Source organism: Pleurodeles waltl, chromosome 1_1, assembly GCF_031143425.1.
Source record: "Pleurodeles waltl isolate 20211129_DDA chromosome 1_1, aPleWal1.hap1.20221129, whole genome shotgun sequence".
NCBI lineage: Eukaryota > Metazoa > Chordata > Amphibia > Caudata > Salamandridae > Pleurodeles > Pleurodeles waltl.
The window spans coordinates 567,249,356-567,273,945 of NC_090436.1; the positions used below are offsets into that span (position 1 = coordinate 567,249,356).

Below are 24,590 nucleotides of genomic sequence, written 5' to 3' on the forward strand. Positions count from 1 at the left end.
CGAAATTTGGCCCAAAAACACTTTTTCCTTTTATTTCGGTGACAGAAAGTTCTGGAATCTGAGAGGAGACACAAATGTCCTTCCACCCAGCGTTCCCCCAAGTCTCCCGAAAGAAAATGCCACAAAACATTATCTGGACACTTCAAAATTATCAAATACAAAATTACCTGTTTTTGCGGGGGGGCTGCGTTTTTGGTCCTGGGCTCAGCAGCCATCTCAGGAAACCTACCAAACCCAGACATTTCTGAAAAATAGACCTCCTGTGGGAGTCCTCAGCGGTGTGACTTGCGTGGATCCCCCAATGTTTTCTTACCCAGAATCCTCAGCAAACCTCAAATTTAGCTAAACAATCACATTTTTCCCCACATTTCTGTGTGGGATCACCGCACCAGGAGAAATTTCATACCACCCAACGTTCCCCTCAGTCTCCAGGTAAAAATGATACCTCGTTTGTGTAGGTGGGCCAAGTGCTTGTGACTGGGAAGAGCCAAAAACATGTCGAAATTGAGGGGGAACTAAAGCGGGTCCAAAAGGGCAGTTTAAAAAAAAAAAAATTTAGGCTGACAAGTGCAGCCGAATTTTTATCGGTATAGATGAGACAATGCTGGGCTTTGCTTCTTAGGTTGTTCTTTATTGTTATCCAGAGGAAATATAAACTGTGCCTCTAACAAACATCTATTCAGTTCTGCATAGATTTAACCATATTTTCCAATTTTATAATAGTTTCAGTTGCACTAATTTGAACTCTGGAGAAAGAATTTAAGCCTTGGTTGTCCCTTGGAATAATATCTCTACAGACAACAATCTGAAGTTGACTTTTGTAATTGATTGTTCAGCCCCAGCCAGTATTTGTCACACTGCCTCCAGTTTCCTGTCTAGAGATTTCATTCTAAATTCCAGGGCATCGGAGTTTTAATAGAGCTTTTAGAATTGACTGTATAATCATATTTTCCCCAAGAGAAACCTAGATTTTGTCCCTGCAGGTTTGTGTCCTCTGACCTGTTTGTACAGAGGACGATACCTTTGGATAAATCATGTCTCTTCTTCATATTATTGGTCTTCTTTGATTTTATCAGTACTCTAGGTCACAGGCTCACTTATAACTTGACAAGCATCCTAAATCTCCCCCTTAGTTAAAGGCTGCAGCCTTTATTTATGTGCCAGTACTCGCGGGATTGCTGCCCTGCTTCTGCCAGTGGTGTTGCCATAGCATGCAGCATCATTCAGCGTATCATGCTTCAGGGTCTTCAGTGGAGCATGTTGGCCTCCACTGCATAATTAACTCTAGTCAGTAAGCTCAGAGGCACCCCGTGTTAGAGGATGGACTCTGGTAGTACTCTTCCACCATCTTGCCACTCATGTTTTCCACTGGAGATATTCTGGAAATCACCATGGGTTCAGAATCCTACAGTTCCTACCATCCATTTTCACAGGCAGGGTTTGCTCAACAGTAACTGGCCTCACCCAGACCAATAGTCAGCACTCTTCTGGGGCACACAGCAACAGGATGTTATGGTTTTGAGAGCATAATTCAAGCTCGCAGGCTCTGTTCACCCAAAATACATGGACATTTGTTCTCCAGTAAAGATCTCTAGTTTCATATTTCGTGTGTGATGTTTCACTAAAATGCATCTCAAATAAATAGGCTGGCCTGTTCTATAAAGGCAATAACATTTGGTGTGGAAAATAGCTATCATCAAATATACTCATTGTAGGAAGCTGGCTCTGTATATACTGTATCACAATGAGCCATAGTGTGCACAGAGTCCAGGGGTCCCCTAAGAGGCTTGACAGGGGTAATAATAGATAATACTAATGCTCTATTTGTGGTAGTGTGGTCGAGCAGTTAGGCTTATCAGAGGGTAGTGTTAAGCATTTGTTATACACACCCAAGCAATAAGTGAAAACACACACTTAGGGCCTGATTCTAACTTTGGAGGACGGTGTTAAACCGTCCCAAAAGTGGCGGATATACCACCTACGGTATTACGAGTTCCATAGGATATAATGGACTCGTAATACGGTAGGTGGTATATCCGCCACTTTTGGGACGGTTTAACACCGTCCTCCAAAGTTAGAATCAGGCCCTTAGTGACTTAACTCCAGACCAATAGGTTTTTATATAGAAAAATATTCTTTCTTAATATATTCCACAAGATTAATTTAGCAGGTAAGTGCATTAAATGAAAGGCATTTTGGATAGTAATACTTAGAACTTTAAATGGAATCAACAATGTACACAGTTTTCTTTAAAATAGCAAAAAGCTATTTTAAAAGTGGACACTGCAATTTTCAACAGATCCTGGAGGAGGTAAATAAAGTACAGTTTTTTAGGTTAGTAACAAACTTACAGGTTCAGTTTCTGGGGCATAGGTAGCCCACCGTCGGGGGTTCAGATAACCCCAAACACCCAGCACCAGCAACACAGGGCCGGTTAGGTGCAGAGGTCAAACAGGAGCCAAAATAATGTGGGCCCCTATAGAGATGGGGTACTCCTGTTCCGGGCTGCTTGCAGGTAAGTACCTGCGTTGTCGGAGGGCAGACCAGAGTGGTTTAGAGGAGCATTGGAGGAGCCCCAAGTAGGCACCAAACACGCACCCTCAGCGGCACTGGGGCGGCCGGGTGCAGGGTGCAAACAGGGTGTTGGGATCCCAATAGAACTCAATGGGCGGACCCAGGGGTCGCTTAGGGGCTGCAAGCAGGCCACACGGGGACTTCTCGGGCAAGCCACTGACTGGCAAGGGAGTAGGGCTGCCTTCTGGTCACTGCTGCACTGGTGGTTGGCTTCTCTCGAGTCTGGGATCTGCAGGTTCAGTGCTTCTCCAGGCGTCGGATATCTTCGTACCGGGCAGTCACAGTCATGAGGGATCCCCGGGATTCCCTTTGCAGGCATCGTCGTGGAGGGGTCAGCCCAGGGTGGAAATTGGTCAGAATCGCCTGGGGGTCCTCTGTGGCTGGTTGGTTTGTCTGGACACAGGCTAGGGATGTCGGGTGCAGAGTAGTTTTGGACTTCCGCTTCTGGAGTGAGGTGGGAGTCCCTTTAAATATGGTTGCGTGTTCTTCTTGTTGGACAATTCCACTGTCAACCGGAGTTTCTTGGTCCTTGGTGATGCAGGCAGTCCCCTGGAGGCTTTTCAGAGGGTCGCTGGTCCTGAAGAGCATGTTGCTTCTTCTTTTGCAGCAGGAGACGGGCTGGTAGTCAGTTGTTGTCTCCTTCTCTTCTCTGCAGGGGTTTCAGCTCAGCAGTCCTTCTTCTTTTTTGAGGTCACCAGGAATCTGAAGAGCTCGGTTCAGAATTGCCCCTAAATACTAAATTTAGGGGTGTGTTAGGGTCAGGGGGCAGTAGCCAATGACTACTGTCCCTGAGGATGGCTACACCCTTTGGTCCTACCCCTCCAAAGCACAATGAAGGATTTCTCTAAGACAGGGGTCACTTCAACTCTGGACACCTTAGGGGTGGTCCTGGCTGAGGGGGTGACTCCTCCTTGTTTTTCTCAGTATCCTTCTGGACTTGCTGCCAAAAGTGGGGGCTCATCCGGGGGGGTGGATATAGACTGGCAGAAGTGCCCTGGGGCACTGTAACACCAGACCTGGGCCTTTGAGGCTCACCGCCAGGTGTTACGGTTCCTGCAGGGGGAGGCGTGAAGCACCTCCACCCAGGATAGGCTTTGTTTCTGACCATAGAGTGCACAAAGGCACTCACCCCATGTGGTCAGAAACTCGTCTGGAAGTGGCAGGCTGGCATAGACCGGTCAGTCCTACACTACCAGGCTGACTGACATACAGGGGGCATCTTTAAGATGCCCTCTGTGTTCATTTTTCAATAAATCCCACACTGGCATCAGTATGGGTTTATTGTGCTGAGAAGTTTGATACCAAACTCCCAGTATTCAGTGTAGCCATTATGATGCTGTGGAGTTCGTAATGACTAACTCCCAGACCATATACTCTTTATGGCTACCCTGCAATTACAATGTCTAAGAATTGACTTAGACACTGCAGTGACATATTGCTCATGCAGCTATGCATTCACTTGTGGTATAGTGCACCTTGCCTTTGGGCTGTAAGGCCTGCTAGAGGGGTGACTTACCTATGCCACAGGCAGTGGTTTGTGGGCATGGCACTCTGAGGGAAGTGCCATGTCGACTTTGTCTTTTCTCCCCACCAGCACACACAAGCTGCCAGGCAGTATGCATGTACACAGTGAGGGGTCCCTTAAGGTGGCATAATACATGCTGCAGCCCTTAGGCCCCTCCCCTGGCAACATGGACCTTGGTACCAGGGGTACCTTTTACAAGGGTCTTCACTGTGTGCCAGGGCAGTGCCAATTGGGTAAACAAAGGTACAGTTTTGGGAAATAACACTGGTGCTGGGGCCTGGTTAGCAGGGTCCCAGCACACTTCCAATCAAAGCTGGCATCAACACTAGGCAAAAAGTTAAGGGTAACCATGCCAACAGTGGCATTTTCCTACACTCATCTTTACTTGACTCTTTTTGACTTAATTGTGTAGCTTATAGGTAGTGAATGAAGTGGCCAACAGTTGCACAGACTTTTTGTGCGTTTCTCACTGGTTCCTGAGACCTACCATAACAAACAAGACCGATATGTGAGAACCATATCCTTCTGGTAAAGTATGTTATTCTTTGAAAAGGAAGAAAAAAGGCACTTCGTCTCTGCATGATCTAGGCACTCAGAATTCACAGAACATGTGAAGTTCTACAGAAAAGCTACTATGAGACGATACAAATATTACTTTATTAAACACATTTAAGCGGTGGGAGAGTAACCCACAATCCCATTTGAAACTTTGAAGGCTTTTGCGAAGCACAACATCTCTCCTCCTAACGAACAACAAAAACTGGTGCACTGAGGTACAGAGCATTTTTAAATATCAAATTGATTCCATTTGTGATCAGTTCCCGCTTGGGGACACTAAAGCCTTCATGAAATCCAGTGTCTTTTAGATTAACTCTGACACTCCCCCTTTTTACTGTCCATGAGATATCCCTTGAGGACACAATTACAAAAACTGTATTTTTGCCACAGAGAACCTTGTCCAGTGAAAATTCTTTAAGCAGGGCATCAAGTGCTGCCTCCTTATATTCCGTATCTCATGAATGGAATTATTCCACACACATTAAAGCAAACCTGGATGACCGTCTCTGCTTCTTAGGAAACCCAGTCTGGATGTTAGCTATCCTAAAAGTTATCAACTGATCTCCTGCATTCCTTGTCTTCTGAAACTGATGTGAAGGAGCTACTTTACACGTTCAGGACTATGTAGAAGTAATTGGGCTGTTTGAGGAAATGTCAGTGAGGTGACTGTCCAGATAGAGACACACAGATGGCTCTGATCGATGTGCAGTCCACCACTCTGAATTGTATAGATTCTGGTGATCCTGCACTTCTGATGATACCATAGAACATCATGTTCTTGTAAAAACGTTTAGAGGTTGGCTGGTATTTCTGATCTGTCACTCCGTTGGTCTGAGTCCCACCTTACAGGCTGGGGGCCTGATTCTCAAACTACACTTTGTAGTACATTTTTCTGACAAAGACTTCTAGTTGCAGATTCCTTAACTTAGAATTTCCCCCATGCGTCAGACTGGATCCTGAGATTTGTCTTCGAGCAGTACCCTTGAGCGCCATCAGGTGGCTGTCTGAGGAATCCCTGCACATGTAGGTACAGATTTGTGTAGTAAATATGAGAGGGACACAGGAGAGTGGGTGGGGAAAAAGGGCAGGTTTAGTACTAAAAGGAATGGCATTAGGAAGGTGTAAGAGGGTTTACCGAGGGTCTGGGAGGGTTTAGGGAGGAGAATCACCCACTCTCACGAGTAAGCCAATTGCACTGCTTTGGTGGATGGAGAAATGCACCTTTCACATTTGTAGTGAGTTTAAATCGGAGTTTGTGAATACTGAAAGTAGTAAGCTTACTACAAAGTATTATCTTACTCAAAAGTGAAACTTACCTTTTTGAATCAGGCCCTCCATCGTCCAGATTGTTGTTGCCAAAGAACAGGCTGAAGCTGTTTTGGTGGATGGATGTATATGGAGCTAAGGGTTGGGGGGTGGGGAGGGGAGGAGCGGTGTGTGTGTGTGCGTGTGTTTGTTCGGATTATGGCCTAAATTTGAACACTTTCAAAACAAAATTTCTCTTTGTTGGTATCAGCCTTTTGGATCAAGACCTGGAGTGCAGACCGCCTGTCTTTCAGCATAGTAAATAACATCATCAGAGTTAAAGGTAATGTTAAGGCACTTACGGTTTGATACTATCATGCTTGTGGGCTCTCAAGTGAATGCTATCAAACAGTCCATGTATTAACATCTGAGGCATTGCGGAAAGCTTATAATTTATTGGAAACAGGATTGTGATATATGTTCCAAACTAGACAACGGTAACTCATTACTGATAGAGTATTAAAGAATCCTCTAGCACAGCCAGTCTGCCATCTGCTATTGTCTCCTCGCACCTCACCTTTGCTTAGTAAAGAACACTGCCTCCCTGTCAGATCTCACATCCACTTTAACACTATGACTCTTCATAAAGCAAAATTCTTTGGTAGGGAATTTAGGTACATAAGGAATTTTTTTATGGAAAACTGTCCCACTAAGTAATTAGAGTAACACCTGCTCGCCCCCCTAAAGTTAGCACGAAAAAAGACAGGGGAGGTGTTTTACTATGATTGCAAATGCTAAATACAAAGCTTTGCCCAATGCTCCTAGACGTACATAGGAGCTTCCATCATTCAAAAAAAGCACTAACATCTAAATCCTCTAGTGAGTGTGTAACTCTGCTAGTGTCTTGACACAACACGTCAGGTGTTTGGTGCTTTATAAATCACTGATTCACTGATTGATTGAATGATTGATTAGCACGTTTTTGTCACAGTATTTGGTGGATGCCACACTTCTGAATTTGACTTCGGCTTAGAGGAAAGGAATTACTTAACAGTTTCACAAAAGAGTATATTCATTCCTAGAAATGTCAAGGTCACAATGTCATTAGCCAATATATATGTAGTTATCTACCCTTCTTCAGATAATTTACTGTAGTCAGCGTGCTATCAGGCAAGCATTGTCCCAGAGCAGTGAGTGCTACAATGAATATTTGCAAAATGCACAAAATTACATCATGGTCTACCATTTCAACAGTTATTACATGTTTGTTCCACATTGGTACTACCAGTGGAATCATGATTGAAAGGGTACAAGACTGAATGAGTGCTGCAGGAGATGCACTGTGAAAGCTGTCAGAGTTTGAGCACCTTCCTGTGCTGTATTTGTCTTTTATAGTTCTCAACTGTGATGACAGGAATTGTAGAGATGTGAGGCCTGAGATTTAATGGTATGACCTTCACAACATGGTTTGCATCACTCTTTTTGGTGATGCAAGAGAAATGTAGGTACACTCAGGTATATAGCAGTGGCATGATCAAAGCACAAAACAAATGGTTCCTAAGAAAGCATGAACCCTTTTAGGTATTTCATACTTGTTTTAGCTGTCATGTATGATATAAACATGTATTGACAACAGCTGAAGTGTGGTTTGTCATGAATGTATGTGTATAGCACAACGCTAGTAAGCAGTAGTATGCTAAACAAGGGCAGTGTCCCTGAAGATATGATAGAATATAATTTACAAGGAAGAATGATATTGTGTACATCTGATAGTAACTTCAAGCCACGGATTCCTTACCTTAAAATATTCCCCGTACATCAACCTGGATCTGGAGGTTTTTCAAGCAGACGATAACATCCAACTGGTGGGTTTTACAGATTGTCCAAAAAGGTTTATTCTATTACCTTTCTGGAAACCCCTCTCCCCATTCCACCTGCTTACAACTGGCTCACAGAGGACCATTTCTCCTTACTCCGTGAGGAAATGTCAGCTCTTTTGCCAAAGGAGCCATTGAGAAGGTAATGTCATCAGAAATAGGTCATGGTTGCTATTCCTGCTTCTTTCTGGTGCCCAGAAAGGACAGAGGCCTTTATCCTTTCCTCAACCTATGCCTCCTCAACTTCTTCCTGTAGAGGAAGTTCAAGATATTTACTTTAGCTCATGTCCTGACTGCCCTGGACCCTGGAGACTGGATGGGAGTGTTGGACTTGTAAGGCGTATATTTCCACATCCCAGTTTTTTCTGCCCAGAGGTGTTACATGCGGTTCGTGGAGGGCCAAGAGCACTTTCAGTTTCTTCACTTTTCCCACCAAGAATGGGGTGAGTTGTGGTTGTATCTGTACACCACTGCCTAGACCGTGCAGTGTCAGCAGTTTTATGCGCTGGGATTTCCAAGGCTTCTCTCGCTCAGAGTGCCTTTTTGTCACGAGCAGAGCTCCAGACTCCTGTACAGCTTTCCTTCAATACCTCTCCTCCTCAGAGTTCTAAAGAAGATTAGAAATGACCAGGCCTAAGTCATTCTTGTGGATACGATTTGGGAACAGAGAGTCTGGTATAAAGAGATGTTAACCGTGAGCATCAGTCCTCCTGCCTATTCAGAAGGATCTTCTCTTGCAGCAACAAGGGAGATTCTGCACCCAAACCTGTGCATGGCGATTGAGCGGCGACAGATGACTGCTTTCAACCTTCCTTCCGAAGTCTTTGATTTTATTCTGGAAGCCAGGTGTTCCTTCACCAAGTTGATATGCCCCTGCAGCTCGGATAGATTTGTGGCATATTGTGCACCTGGTAACGTCATTCCTCTCTCTGCACCCCTTTCTCTGGTTCTTCTGTTTGTTCTAGCGTTGTCCCAGCAGGGTTCTGCTGTGGGCACAGTTCAAAGCTGTTTATCAACCATTTCAGCATTTTGTGCAGTTACTGAACCAACATTCTTTGTTCACGTCACCTATTGCGGCAAGGTTCCTCAAAGGTTTACAACACGTTTCCTCCCAGACAGTTCATTATGACGCAGTGGGACTTAAATCTGGTCTGGAGTTTGTTGATGTGCGCTCTCTTTGAGCACTGCACAACCTCCTTGTCTGGTTATTAACCATCAAGACTGCTTTACTAGTGGCCATTAGATCGGCCAGGGGGGTCATCATATTGCAAGCACTCTCTGTGCACCCTCCTTATAACACGTTCTGCCAGGACAGGCTGGTACCTCAGACATGTGCCTCCTTCCTCCTGAAAGTGGTGACTCCTTTCTATGAAGGACAGAACATCACCTTGTCTATCTTCTTTGCTCTGCTTCGCCCTTCTGATGAAGAGGCAAGTCTCCACTGTCTGTGCCCAAAAAGAGTGTTGTTGTTCTACCTTTTTTGCAAAAAGGAGTTTCAGGGGAATGATCAGTTCTTCATAGGGTATGTCTTGGGCCAAGGAAGGGACCACCGTGCAGAAACATACCATCCCAAGATAGACATAAAGATCTGCTATCCACTGGCCAATAAGCAACCCTTTCAGAGGTTGCGTACTCATTCCGCCAGAGCCAAGGCTACGACCACTGCATTAGTTGGCGGAGTCCCTGTCTTGGACATCTGTCAGATAGGAACGTGAGCATCTCTTCATATATTTACCAAACACTACTGCCTGGACAGCGAGGTCAGTTGTGACAGGCAGTTTGCCTGTTTGGGCCTGCAGGACTTTGTGGTTTAAATCAGTTTAGAGGGCCTACTTTTTGGAAGGCATTGCTTGGGTATCTATCATAAAAAAAGGGGTCTGTGACTAGAAGTCTCCATTAGATGAAGTTACTTAGCTTTGGTAACACTTTATCTGGTAGAGACCCTGTCTAGCCACAAATACCTTCCTGACCCTTTCATCCTCCCTGCTCGGCGAACTGATTACAATGTGAGGATAACCCTTTTAAGGGCCTTAGAAACGCACACCAGTTGTCATCCTTCATTGTGGCTCCACATCCCTAACACGGAAAGCTGTGAAATGGATCTGAAGTCTGCGCACCGGGGGGGTGCCTATATTGGCACGGTGAACATCAGTTCTGGTGCAGGCGATGATACTTACCGGCATGCAGGGGTACTGCTCAATAACATTTGGATCTAGTCCGATGCCTGGGGAATATTCTAAGGAAAGGAATCTTTGGCTAGTCTCTACCAGATAACACGTTAGTGAAGGCAATAATTGTTCCTGTCTTGCCTGTCTAGCAATTAAGTATTCTCCCACAACATTAATTGTAGAAAGATTAGGGACATTTATGATTATGTTCTAGATTCTTGTGTCCTAGGTGGATAAGGCCTGATTTCTGTGCTGTTTTTTGCAGTTTTTGTTTCAGTTGTGATGATGGCCTGGCTTGTGCGATCTGCCTCAGGTGGTTATTTTCTCAGAAAGTTGTGCCATATCTGGTCTTCTTGTAGGTGATGCAGCTGGTCTTGAAGATGCAGCAGACCTGGAGGGAGAGCTTGTGAAGTGTGTGCAAGAATAGAGTAATATGGTTTAACTCTTTAAGCCTATGGTTAGATGTGCAGTAGCCTGTTGGATGGGTTTTTAGTAGCGCTAATATAGTTCCTGGAACATGATGTTGCCTCCATACAGCTGTGAGGGGTTTAGTGTTTGGACATATTTTCTGAAGTTGCCTTCCTATTGGAAAGATTTCACTTTCCTCAGGAGTGAAAGCTAGTACTGCACTCATGGTACCAATGATTAGGCAAAGTTGAAAAAGAAGCCTAGATTTTGGATAAAAGCAGAAGTGTTCCTGAGAAGTGCACCAAATAGGATTTATACTGTTTCAAGTTTAAGGTAGTTTGAATGCATGCAATGTAGCATTTGATTGGGCTGTTCAGTTATTACTTACACAAGATTGAATTAAAAGATTTTAATTGATAGAAGCAACAAATACATATTAAATACAAGATGCCATACCACAGAAATCTGACAATTTCCCAATGTGATGAACTGTTGTATATTCAGATAGAAGCAGAGTTGTCACCTGTGTGTATGTGATGGAGCACAGAAGGGGCAGCACACAATTTAACCAGTATAGCCGGACCACACTGGGAAGGGTCCAACTGTATGAGGGGCATTGTAAGCTGAGAACCCTTTGTGATAAATAATTGATGATGTGGGTTGCTGGGCCAGATAAGGAAGACATAAAATTGTGTTGTTTTTCCTGCTAGATGACTACATTAATTAGCTCGTTTTCATGAGCATGAATTTTTTTTTATATATATATATATATATATATATATAGAGAGAGAGATTTACTTAGACATATGATCCCCAGCATAAGACAAAGAGGTAAACTGACACAACCAAGTGGGTAGGTTCAACTAATGCTATCTGAGCACTTGAACACAGCAACAATGAGTTCAAAGTCTTATATCAGTCTTCATATGGTTTATTCATGAGGTTTCTGAAAGTTTCATGTTTCTTGCTAGAAACTTGAATACATTTCATGAATAGACCATATGATGATTCATCTAAGACTTTGAACTCCTTAATGTTTGTCTTGGAGTGCTTGGAGGCTGTTTATTGTACTAGGACATTGCTCCAGTTGAGGCTAGTTTGAGTGGCTATGCTTCAATTTGTTTTTAGCACGTCTTGTCTTAATTACTATTGTTAATTACATTACTGTGACTGTTGTGTGCGCGCCATGTTCTCAGGCCACCCTTCTGTTAGATGCCATTTGTTTATGGGGGAACACCAAAGTCCCCATTGCAAATATTTTTTATCAAGTCCATGAAACCAGAAGCTCAGGGTTGGGCAAAACCTGTTCAGTCAGGACAGATGTCATCATTGACTTTCATTATGGCCTGTTTTATGAGTGAAATTCCTGAATATCTGCCCATTGTATTAATGATTGTTGCTAGTCTCCTTGGTTTTAGGAATCGATTTGACACTTAATATTTTGACAAACCAGTTCTTTCTGATTTAACTCAATTTTTTGTAAGTTATTCAGCTAAACGTACACTCAAGAACTAACATAGGCCAGTAAGGATTATTGTAGATATAGCGGTCTGTACTAATCCAAAAGCCACAACTTTTTACCCCACCCTCCACCTGTTCCCCCGCACGCATATGTCTGCAAAAAGGAAAAGAAAAACAAAGAACAGAGAAATCTGTAAATAAGAAATCTGAGGCACAAATGGTGTGTTTAAAATCTATTAGATACTTCTGAATGTGTATTGTTGTTGGGCTTTTTCATGGTGGTATTCCATGCTCTAACAAACCCCAGGATGTGTCAGAGATAAGGAGCTTTAGACACTGTTTGCATGAGTAAACATATATTCCTCCTGTAAACGTACAATCAAGTCACGGCTAATACTGGAGTAAGGCACATCTCACACAAGATACTTTGTAAATCAGGACTAGAATTTCAGGGGTATGTTTTTTAATTGGGTCCTAAGACTCGAAAGTATGCTTTCTTCTGCTTTGCACCAAGAACATTTATTCTCATTCCTGTAGGTATCAGCTTCATCTTTTATCTTACTAGAAGCCTCTGAAGGCTCTTTTCTGCTCACTTATTTTGTTACACTGTATCTTTCGTCTTACATACTTGGCCTCAGCAGATGTCGCAACTCTTTCATTCTAATTTTAACTCTTACTAGTTTGTTGTACAGCTCTATACTGTCCCTGTGATGGGCTGTGTGTTCTAGATCTACTGCTAGCAAGATGAAATAAATATATCACTTAGGATAATGTTAAAGTCTATGGGCTAAACAGTTTAGTAATATTCTGAAATATCTCAGGTCTCAAAATGTTCTACTTCCATAGCCCAAGAGGTTCTTAAAGAATATACTTTTAATACTTGTTTGCAGGCTGCTTTGAGTCTCATGCCAGTGTTTTTTAACCAAAAATGGTTCTAGCACTGCAGCTCATAGTAATCTAGGCACTGGTTTCTGCCTTTGTATACTTGAACATTGCAAATTTACACTCCATGTAGTCCCATCTCCACATATTATAAATCTGATATCAGTAGTGTGAGATCCCGAGCTGTACGTGTACAAGCTATTCACACCGCACACTTGTCCAAAGTTTGGATGCCTGACAGTTTATTCAGTTAGTTCTCAGAGTGAATAGCATGATCATATGGATGGAAGTTGATTGAAATTTAGTATAAGATAGAATCAGTTTGACAGCTATATAGCTCGTTGTGTTAATTTGTGAGTGTAGGTATATTGTGTTTCTGTCTCAGGGAAATAACTGAAACCTGTAAATGCTTTAAAGTTTTCTAAGTTACTCTTTTGAGAGACAATTTCCCTTTTCAGTTTGTTTTTGTTAATGTAGCTTTCTTCGAAACTAGTTTTGGCAGACCATGTAGTTATTTGTGCATATTGTTTAACCAATATTACATTTTATCCTACAGTGCTATGTTATTCCTGCAGAATGCTTTTTGTCTTGTAATACTGTTTATTACACATTGTTGATGATTTAGCCTCTTGCCAGGGTTGTGCTGTGTAACATGTCCTTCCAGATGAAATATTGTTTTACTTTGACTTTTCTCAATATTGTTTGTGGCATATGAATGATGTTTTGTTTGTGTTTCTTGCAATTCTGATTACTTAATACCCCCATGAAGATTATACACGCTAAGTTGTTTGCTAATTTTTCAACTAACCAGTGCCAATTTCCAAAGTGAATCCGGTCTGAAACTGTAATTGTTACTTTATGTTAAGACAAGTCAGTTAAAGCCATAGCACCTTGCGTATGTGCCTACTTTGCCCTGTTCAGATTAAGCCCAAAAGAACAAGAAGGCGAAAAAGCTTTATCAGCATAATTTGTACCCTTTTTCATTAGTTTCTTTCATAACTCCATAATAATTGTTGAATGATAGCACAGATTCATTGAATCAATGCAGCTTTACATGCTTGAATCTTGATATTTTTTTAGTGTTGGTTAAATAAATGTACAGTGTTGTGGTTCATTCTTATTTAATAGTATGACAAAGTAGAAACTCGAAGTCTCCATCACTGTCTCGAAGTATTGAAATGTCAACAGCACAAGCACTTAATTTTAATACTTTTTAAAATATAATTATTTTTATCATCACTGGTACTGTACACATCTGTGCCTTGTCTGAAAAGAACATTAACAGCATTCTGTAAGGCTGCTAGGGCCAATTTGTAGGGAGCCTTTTGTGCTTACAGAGAAAATGGTTGAAAATACTTCTGATCATTCTTAACCTGTCAAATCTTTACATGGCTGTCATTTATACATATAGGGAGTCAATTCATTCTCTGCTTCCGTTTATTCTTATTACTCAAGTTGCTAGACCCTTAATTAGTTTATGGACTGGTCTTTAAATCCTTTCCAATTTTTTATATGGTGTAGAAAATTAAACCTGATCTTCTAAACGTGGATCGACTTATGTAAGTTAATGACTTTCATAGTCCTACTTTCAATGCCACTTTAATTCAGAATAACACTCCTCCCATCTTACATAACAATATGTACTCATTTTTGTCTTGATGTCTAAATCCCCTGTCCACCTCTCACCTTCTCCCAAAGTTGTTTGTGTTTTGGCTTACCTGGTTAAGAATCCACACTTTTGAATTTTAACTTGACCTATTGTTTCTCGATTTCATATTTAAGCCTCCCATTTTGATATTTATTTGCAATGTTTTGTATGATCCCACCCAGATTTTTATCAACAACATAGACCTATTAAGCTTAAATAATGCCTGTGAAGATGCTCTACTATATTCTCCAGATAATGGCTTGCAGACTTATCGTAAAGTTAATGCTAAACCTGTTGAGCTCAAGTTGCTTGGCCATGGCTTTGTTCCCTTTGTATACACTGAAGCTTGCTCCGTGCTATTTATCAGATACTAAATCAATTTTGATTGATCCTTAATACAGTTAACAAGCTAATATAGCTGTGCAGGATCATATTTTCTGATGCATACATCTAACCGCAGATTCCTCACCTTTGGAGTTCCTCAGATGCCAGACTAAATCCGGAAGATTTTTCTCCATAGTCCTTGCATGTCAATAGGAAGCATCGTGCAGTTTAACGCCTTTCCGTTCTGCCCTGGAAGTGACAGCCGAGGCCTTTTATAGGTGCCACCCAAGCTCACTGATGTCAGTTCCTTTCTTTCTGCACCTTTGTATGGGGGATCCAGAGTCATCTACTAAATATTTCTTGTTAGTTTATTATGTTTGGTGTCTAAAGATGTGTAATTTAAAATCCCTTTTAAATGGTAACGTTTGAAATTAAGACATAACTCTGAAAATGCCACTTTTAGAAAGTTAGTATTTTCTTGTCCTAAGCATTTGTCGAGCAGAATGTTTTATAATAAGGTCTGACATTAAGATATAATTCTGAAAATGCCACTTTTAGAAAGTAGGCATTTTTTCCCAAGCATTTGGTGCCTGTGCCCTTGATTGCATCTGTGATTAGCACAGCAGTTGGTCTTTGTGTATTGCTCCCTGACCGTGACACAAATGGGGACTAGGTGTTAGCAGAATGGGTCATTCTTCCAAGATGTGAGGGACGGAGCTATGCTCAGCCCCACTTGCATTTCAAAGGAACTGCATCAGCACACTCGTGAAGGACATCATAGTAGCCTTTTGTCACTCCAAACTTGGAACCAAGGCATGGGGGAAGAAAGTTCCAGAATCTGTGGAGGAGAAACCCCAGACGTTTCTTCTACTTCGAAGCTAGCACCAGGTAAAATAAAGAATAGGAGCCTCGGGTCAACTCTGCATTTAAGTCCTGTACCTGCAGAGGACACGTAGAAACCTGGCCTGTGCATCAGAGGACTGTCCTGCTGCTTTTGAGGTCTGCTTTGTACTTCAGAGGACTTCTGGAAGTGCCTTGCTTGAACACTCACAGGATTGACCTATTGCTGGAGGAGTGCTTTGCTGCTTGAACCCAGGGTTACTAGTGTGACTCAAAGGTGTAGTTGGCTGGCCTCCTTTTCTGAGCTACTGGGACACAACAAACTCCAACAACTTGAACCCTGCACATAGACCCTGCCTGAAGGGAACCCAGCCCTACAAGTGATGCCCACCCTGTCCTGACCTTTGGAAGTGGTGGTAAATGTGCTGAAGCAGCCTAAAACCAAAACTTGTGACTTACATTTTTTTTGCCAGAAAGTGCTCTTAGAACCAGCACAAGACCAGGACCAACCTGCTTGCTGATATGTCCTAGGTGCATTGCCGGTCAGCCTGAATTTGTGGCAGCTCCTGCTGGGTTCTTGTCTGCTACAGCAAATCATGTTAAGTGGTTCCTTGCAGAAGGGATCTCCTGCCACGTGGAGCCCTTGTTGGCTACAGTCTTCAGCTTTGTCCCACTGGAGATTTTCGACTTCCAAAACAGTGACAAATTTCTTATGTAGACATTTCATCATGCGGCTCCCTGACAATGACAACACCGCTGGCTGCCTTGTCAAATTGAACTTTATCTTCTCAGACTTTTTTTCTTAAAAATGTATTTTTCCTTTTTCTACCTCCTGCCCCCGGTGGAGGTAGCCAGGAACTTAGGAGTTAAGTTCAATGGGAACTTATCTTTTTGACCACACATTTTGGCTGTGTCTGGCATGAGTTTTGCACTGAGAAATATTCATGAAAAGGTTTGTTGATTTGCTAATATTAACTCCAAGAAAAACTGTATCTCACTCATTATGGTGAGGTTAGACACCTGCAACAACCTTTATATTGGCTTTGCTAATTACTTTTACGTAACTTTCAAACCGTTCAGATTGTGGCATTCCGATTGGTCCATACGCTTCCTCAGAAAAGTGGGGTACCCTAGGGATTTAGGGACTTGCATTGGCTTCCAACCCATAAGCGGTCCTATTTGAAGCCCTGCTCCTAGCTTTTAGAGCCTTCCGTTATTCTAGTCCAAAATACCTGATAGATCGTTTTTCGCTCTCCAGCGCACAGAGACCACTGAGATCGTCAAATGCTAACCTCTTTTGTGTTCCTAATTTAAGGCTTAAAACAAGAGGCAATAAACTATTTATGGTGGAAAGTTCTGAAGCCTGTAATCAGCTCCTCCTCTCTCTGAAATTGGTAACAAAGGAAACAGATTTTAGGAAACTTTTCAAAACCTGGTTATTCTCGCTGTCTGATGCGGAGGTAAATTGGCTTACTTATTTGATCAAGATAGGCAGCTTGTTGGTTTCCTGTTTGTTAGGCTTTTTCTGGGCCTTCAGTACATTGTCTATGATGTTTTGTTGTCTACCCTAGCACCAGGATGCTCTGGTTTGATTAAGAGTGCGCTCTATAATATATGCCCTGTTCATTCAGTCATTTATTAGCTAGCCTCGCCCTTAGGTCATTCAGCACCACCTGTTTGCTGGGTGGGTGCTCCCATATGTTATAGGACATAGAAGCATAGTTCTTGACAGCAGTCCCAAAGGAATTCTGTGCTAGCATAGCACACCCCATTCAAGATGGCCAGGATGCACCCAAGTATGTTATATGGTCAGGCTTGGACATGCCCAACTGTTTAGCTAGAGTGGTTGAAAGGAGCATGATGCTCAAGAACCATTCATTGAATAAGATCCACAGGCTTTTCTGGTGATGTTCTAGTAGATAGGCCATTTAATACAGAGAAAAATGGCTACGTTCTCGAACGCTTCAAGCAAAGAGCTATTGTATGCTCCCTTGGTCTCTCCGCTCCCCACAAAATGTTGCCCCTTTCGAGGCTACTGGTGTTGCCTACAGGCCGCAGATGTCTACGTTTGCAAGGACAGGGAACCTTCTAATTGTCAGCCCCTCAGCCAGCAGCCTCAAAACTTCTTTAGTTTGCCCTTGGTGGTACACAAACACAATCAGAGATCTCTGGTCTCCGGCAAAGACCCATCTCCATATCAATCTGTTGGAGTTGCAAGTGATTCAAAGCTTTTCTGCTGTCCATCAAGCGGAAGCTGGTTCAGGTCCTCATGGACAACACCACCTACCATGTGGTATTGCAAAAAAAAAAAGAAGCAGGGCAGGGTGGGGTCGTGGGCCCTGTGCCAGATGGCTCTTGCTTCTGGAACTGGTTAAATCATCAGGACATTTCCCTGATCGTACACTACCTAGCGGGATTTTGAAGCAGAGCCAATGCCACTGGTGACACCTAATGGATCATAAAATTCAATACACTTGGAGGTGTCGAAGGGCGTTATTCATTAATGATGAGAACCATGGCACGAAGCTTTGGCATCTCCGAGAATGTGCATTGCAGCACTTTTGCACACTAGAGTTCCCAAGAAGGCTCTCTCTTGTTGATGCATTCTATCCAGAGTGATGCTAACTCCTTTATGCTTTCCTGCTGCTGCCTCTTCTGCCCCAAATTCTGAATAAGATCAAACAGGTCCAAGTCATCCTGGTGGCTCAGTACTGGGCAAGGAGAGTGGGGTGCCTAGAACTTACAGACATGAGCATCTGTGCTCTGATGAGGCTGTCCCTATGGGAGGGCCTTCTGTCAGTGCAGCAGGTCAGGATCTTGCACCCAGACATGTTCAATCTACACCTCCATGCATGGAGAATAAGCAAGGGCAGTTGGGTACATTTGATCTCTCTCCTAAAGTAGTGGATGTAATCCACGCAGCAAGGTGTTCTTGTACAAAGTCTGTGTGCTCTAAATGCTGACACAGATTTGTCACCTGGTGTGGCACCTGCAGCACAGACCCATTGCACATTAAACTGATGGAATTCTCGCTGTTTGTCCTTTGACCCAGCAAGAACTTGAAGTGTGCAAACTTAAAGGTTTTCTGTCTGCCCTTTCAGCCTTTTTGTGTTTAAGGGACCAACCGTCCTTGCTGATATTATCTGTGATGCAATTTCTCAAAAGTTTGAACCACATATTACATCCTAAACCCTTCATGATGCCACAGCTGAACCCTCCTTTCCTTATGTGTACCTCTTTTGAGCCATTCCGCAGTTATCCTTTGTCTCGTGACCCTGACAGGGCTTTTTCCCAGAGCTGTAACCTTGGCTTATCGAGTGAGCTTCAAGCTTACACCGCCTTCTTTCCAGACAAGCTGGTGCTGAGGACTAGAGTGGCCTTCCTAGCAAAGATTGTGACCCCCTTTCTAGGACAGTCCAACACTTTTCTAATGTTTTTTGCCCCACCTCACCTTCGAAAGCAGAGGAGTGACTCCATTGCTTCAACCACAAAAGAATGCTCAGCTTTTACATTAATTGCATCAAAGATTATCGAGTGAACAACTATCTGCAAGGCAGTGCAGAAAAGTACTTTGTTCAGGTGGATAGTCCTCTGCATTAGGATCTGTTATATGATGGGCCAGCTGTAACTTCCTGAGTGGTTGATCGCCATTTTACAAGGGCCGGTGCTACTATCACAGCACTGGCATGCAGGGTGCCTGCCTTGACTACCAGGTCTGACACAAAGGGCACTGTGGCCTTATGGTCCTGCAGGACTTTTTGGTTTGGGTCATTTAACAGACCTCCCCCAACCCCATCGCCATCAGCCCTACTCAGCAGGTATTACTTTTGTATCTGTTCTAAAGGTGAAGAATCTGCGGTTATAAGTATCCATCAGAAGATCAAGTTACTTATCTTCAGTAACCCTTTTTCTGTCAGATACTCTGTCTAGCAAGAGACACCTCACCACCCTCCTGCCTCCCCATTCTGTGGAATAAACTCTTTTTCATATAGAAGGTCCCAGATTTGAGATCTGCGTACTGACATAAACAATTGTGTTTTTGGCTCCCAGTCCAAAGGCACAGACTTTGTCCAAAAGGAAACTGACGTCGGCACACTTGGGTGGCACATATATGCACCTCCAGCCTTCACTTACTGGGCGGAGTGGGGTCCATGCAGAGTTGCATGGTGCCATTACTGACGTGCAGTGGTATGCTGAATAATACGAGGGATGCAGTCTTGTGCCTGGATGAGGAATCTGCAGTTAGAGTGTCCACCAGAAAGAGAGTTACTGAAGGTAAGTAACTGTTTAATTTTATAATCCATTGACATAAAACTCAAGAAATAACTTTTTCAATTCATATATTTTACTGTGTGATATCTTTAAAAAGTGCAATCCACACATTTAATTTTGATAGTATGATAGATCATTTACAAGCATATTATGAACTTGGTGTTTAGGGTTTCCTTTTCTTTGTTAGCTGCAGTGCTTTGTTGCCTGCTGCATGCATGCCTGATATGAACTGAAGAGCTGCTTGTTGTTGTATACATTTTCTCTAACTCTCATCAGGGACTCACTATGCGGGCCTGTTTAGCACCTCAATGCTCGGGGCTTCTTCAAGTGCACCTAACCTCCAGGACTATGCTCGTACTCATCGTAAAAAGTTGACTTCTTCTGGCTGCAAAGATGGTATGTGCATATACTCAAGCACAATATCCGCTCATTCAGCATCTTCAAAAACGTACTCATCCCAGTGATTTTTAATGTCACTTGCTTTAACATAAATATGTATGCCTAAGTTTTCTTCTTTACCCTCTCCATAGCATGGTCACGTGGTGGATGTGATCATACATTCATTCCTCATTGATGTTGTCTGGCATGAGTCATCTTCCCCTGTAAAGAAGAATTTGCTTTGTCCACCCTTCAAAAATGTTCTTCTTCGCTCACGAAAGGCTTTTTACTTGATTCTTTTTGTAGCTGCATGTTTCATTGACTGGAAATTGAAACAATGTACAGTGATTAATCTTTTCTAGAACTGAAATGAGACTGCTGTTTCATAATTTGATTACCATCTTGGACTGCAGGCATTTGCATAATGGAAACTTTGGAATTTGCATGGAGATCATATCATCTTGTAGAAGATTTAGGGCTGTCTTGATTCACATGAGCCAAAGTATTACAACAATCTTCGTTCTCCTTTCTCCCTAAAGGTTAATCTCTCACTGGGAAGTGTGTGGCAGAGTCACTAGACTTACCTTTTTTTACTACATTTTTAAACATTTCACTCAGTCGTGTTTTGTTTGCATGGGTGGCATAATGTAACTTTCCTTTTTGGCCTTCCTATGCATGCTACTAAATTCTACCCTTTTTTTTAATTTCACATCTTCCCACCAATTTTATTTTCCTGTTTTGATAGCAGTTATCAATTTCAGGTACCTGTTTTTCTCTTTCTCAGACGCTTCACGCGCTTCTGCAGTTAAAAGATTTTCTATCTCATTTGCCCGACACCCAACCAATGGTATGTTTTGCTTTTCATTTAAACAATTTCCCTTTGTTTCAATATATTTTTTTTTACTTTGCTGATTGTTTTAAAACTTGCAGTGCACAGCATCAATAATTGATTCCTATCCTGACTTGAGCCAACATTGTACTACTGTTGATGCTCAGTTGTCTATCCTTGAAAGGCATAGTCCATAATTTTTCTTTGCTGTTTCATTCCTTTGTAAACATTCAACTCATGAAGTGGATTGTAAGAGTAATGTTTACAGGAAGTCCATTTCTGCATTAGACATTCAACTTTGCCATCCATTTTGCACCAGCCTTCAGATATTCAAATGTTTGAAATATATAATTTGTTCATTTCATTGTTTTTAAATGTTCTGTGGATCACCATTTGTTTTTATTAAATATGCAAAACCGAAAGTCCAGAATCGCATAAATCGTCTTCCAGGATATAATAGTTACCATTTGTATAAAATTCACACCCATTACAGTCAAAACATTTTATGTTATTTCTCTAAAAATTGTACATGACTTAACTACTTCTCTCTTATTCTTTGCTATGTTTGTCGGGATATACATGGTTTTAGTTGAATTATTTTTGTTATTGTGATGGTCTGGTACAGTTTCTTTTGACTTGTAATATATTTCTCTTCGTCCACACCTAACGCTTGTTTTTTTTCTATTTTTTCCTACTGCGTATTATTACGTATTAATGTCACTTGAGGAAGTTTCCATACTAATCTAGGGGATATGAGGCTAGATATTATAAATACACACACACAAATAAGATGTTTGTTAAATAATGACTTTGTCAAAAAAAATTACATTATAGAAATGAGACTAAGGGCCTCATTACGGACCTGGCAGCCGGTGGTACACTGGCGGTAACACCACCAACAGGCTGGCGGTGTTCCAGCAGTGTATTATGATGCGGCGAATTAGCCACGGCCATACCTCTGACCCCTTCACTTGACTGCCAGGCTTCCGCCAGGTGGTCATAATCCCCAGGCAGCGGTGCAAGCAGGTCTACCCTGGGGACTCTGAGTCCCCAACCGCCAGCCTCTCCAAGGCGGTAAACACCGCAATGGAAAGGCTTGGGGTGCCCCTGGGGTCCCCTGCACTGCCCATGCACTACGCATGGGCAATGCAGGGGCCCCCAGGCACAGCCACATCGTGCATTTCACTGCCCGAATTTCGGGCAGTGAAATGCGCGACAGGTGCTGCTGCACCCGCTGCACATCAACTTTGCCGCCGGCTCTATTATGAGCTGGTTGCAATGTTGATCTGACACTTCCGCTGGCCCAGCGGAAAAGTCATAATAGGGAGCCACAGATACCGCCAGCACTGGCAGTATAGTGGCGCCCGCGGCTTCGGCGGTCTTTTTGTAAGACTGCCGAAGTTATAATGAGGTCCTAAGTTCAGTTGATATGGAACTGTCAGGGGTGTGTGGAACATATCCACTTACAAACCTAACCACAAAGACTTGTGTATGTATATGTATAGATTACATAGCGGCAGTCACCATTGTGTAGTTATGGTTTAGCTAAAAGAACTACCACAGGATGGATAGCAAAAAGGATTTTCCTGTTAGAAAAACCCTCACCCACCATGGTTACCCCTTGGTGGCATGCTTCATCATTGGGTTTCTTCCTGTTCGGGGCATGCTACGACCTACTGGATACGTGGGAGGACTGATGTAGTCTTGTCAATTTGAATCACGGGGGTGATAGGAGTGGTGGGGTCTTGGATGAGTTACAGATACCTGACTCCCAGTAATTCCAGTGATTTACTAGATCTTTTGGAGGCAGTATGATTAAAAAGGGGCTGCGGAAGTGGGGGATGTAATGTAACTGACTTCCTAGTTTACATGTCTCGGAGCCTTACCCCTAGGTTCCTCTTCAAGACCAAGGTGGACTCCTTGGTGCCACTCCTTGTTTGACTACCTCTGTTTAAAGCCTAAATAATACATGCTCTGTGATATGGTGCAATTCACCTAAATAATATGGAGTCATAACATGATACTTATCGTTTATGGTTTCTGTCATTGATACTCAGTAGTATTTGGACTCTCATATCATAGCTCCTCTGGGAGGCAGGTGAGCTTGTATTCACATTCTCCTCAAAGCGACACTCCCGCTCTGTACCTAATGCTCACATCCCCGGGGTCTGAATCTACACCCCACTGCTCCTATCCCTCCTGTGATGAACACTGACAAGACTAAATCAGTGCTCACACGTATCCCGTAGGTCGTAGCACGCCCCACCCCGCTCCGTAGCGGAACGGTAAGAAATGATGAAGCATGCCACCCTGGTGGGTGAGGGTTTTTCTAATAGGAAAATCCTTTTTCCTATCCATCCTGTGGTACTTCTTTTAGCTGGGCCTCTCTTGTAATGTTATATAGGCTGTTAGGGGAACAGACCCAGCCCCACAACCTCCTTCTTTGTTTTTGTACTGGCTAATCTTTAACTTTTTTCCCACTGGAAGAATTGCATGAAATTTGGCAGTCTACTAACTCAGTGACCTAAGGTCCAGCATGCCAAGTTTCGCGAAGATCTGTCCACGGGAAAAATGTTACATAAGAGTGAAAAAAAAAAAAGCTTTGTGGGCACCCAACGTTATGGTATATGAATATGTTAATAATCATAACTGGTAAATATTCGCGTTTTTCCCTGTTTCAGCCAAAAACACATCGCCAACCGTCCAATAAATAACTGTTTAACCCCCTCATGCCCATCTCAAACACATCTTTAAACACTAATTTCTCAAATGACTGAACAAGTTAACATCGAATCACTTAAAACTTGCTTTCTGAGTAAAATTCTAGCTTTTTGCCACATTTGGTTTAATTCTGTTCAGCCATTTTTGTTCTGTATCGGACAGCAATGGTTCCCATGGGAATTAACAAGGGAATCAATTTTTTGGGACCCTCTTTCTTTTTTCATGCATCCCGCTTGATGATGAAACAGTAGGAAGATTTGCACAAAGGAGCTGTGGTGGATTTTTTATCTTTTTTAAACACTTCGTGCAGATTTGTCAACGGGGATACAGTTAATAGCAATACAACAAATGCTATTCCTAGGGAAGCTCTGACCTAACTAACTATACAGTCGCAGCTTATCTAATACCACACAGTGACAGTCACCACTGTATTTATAGTTAGATCCAGGTTTCCATTGGGAATAGTGTTTTTGGTTTGCCAAAAACTTTGCTGCATTTCCAAAAAAGATGTCATCTACCTCAGCTCCTTTCTGGAGAGTTTCAAGGCGATCCATCAAGCTGGGGTTGAGAAAAAGGGAGTCCCCAAATGCATTTTCTTTCCGGCAGTTTCCCATATGAATTTTGAACAGTGCTGCAGCCAAAACAGCTGAATAGAATTGCACCAAATTTGGCAAAAATTAAGGCTCTAAATTTATAGATATGCTATGCCACATTACCTTCCCAGTACAACCGTGAAGTGCAGTGGCTCCGCAAAGTCAAAATACATGGTAAAGTTAGCTGGTCGTAACATAGATAGAAACATTGTGGCCAATGTTTTAGGGATTCGGTTCGATGTCCCAAATAAATACAAATAAGTATAAGGGAGCAGGGTTGGGGTACT

At 42.6% G+C, this 24,590-nt stretch overlaps 1 protein-coding gene across 1 annotated transcript in view; it reads left to right on the forward strand.

The window, feature by feature from the left end:
- The window catches only part of PPIP5K2 (diphosphoinositol pentakisphosphate kinase 2), a 1,112,711-nt gene that overhangs the window by 826,465 nt on the left and 261,656 nt on the right, over positions 1-24,590 (forward strand). The window contains exons 28-29 of the mRNA XM_069226183.1: positions 20,059-20,178; positions 20,945-21,007. Of these exons, the coding sequence (XP_069082284.1) occupies positions 20,059-20,178; positions 20,945-21,007 (183 nt within the window). The remainder of the gene's footprint in view (positions 1-20,058; positions 20,179-20,944; positions 21,008-24,590) is intronic.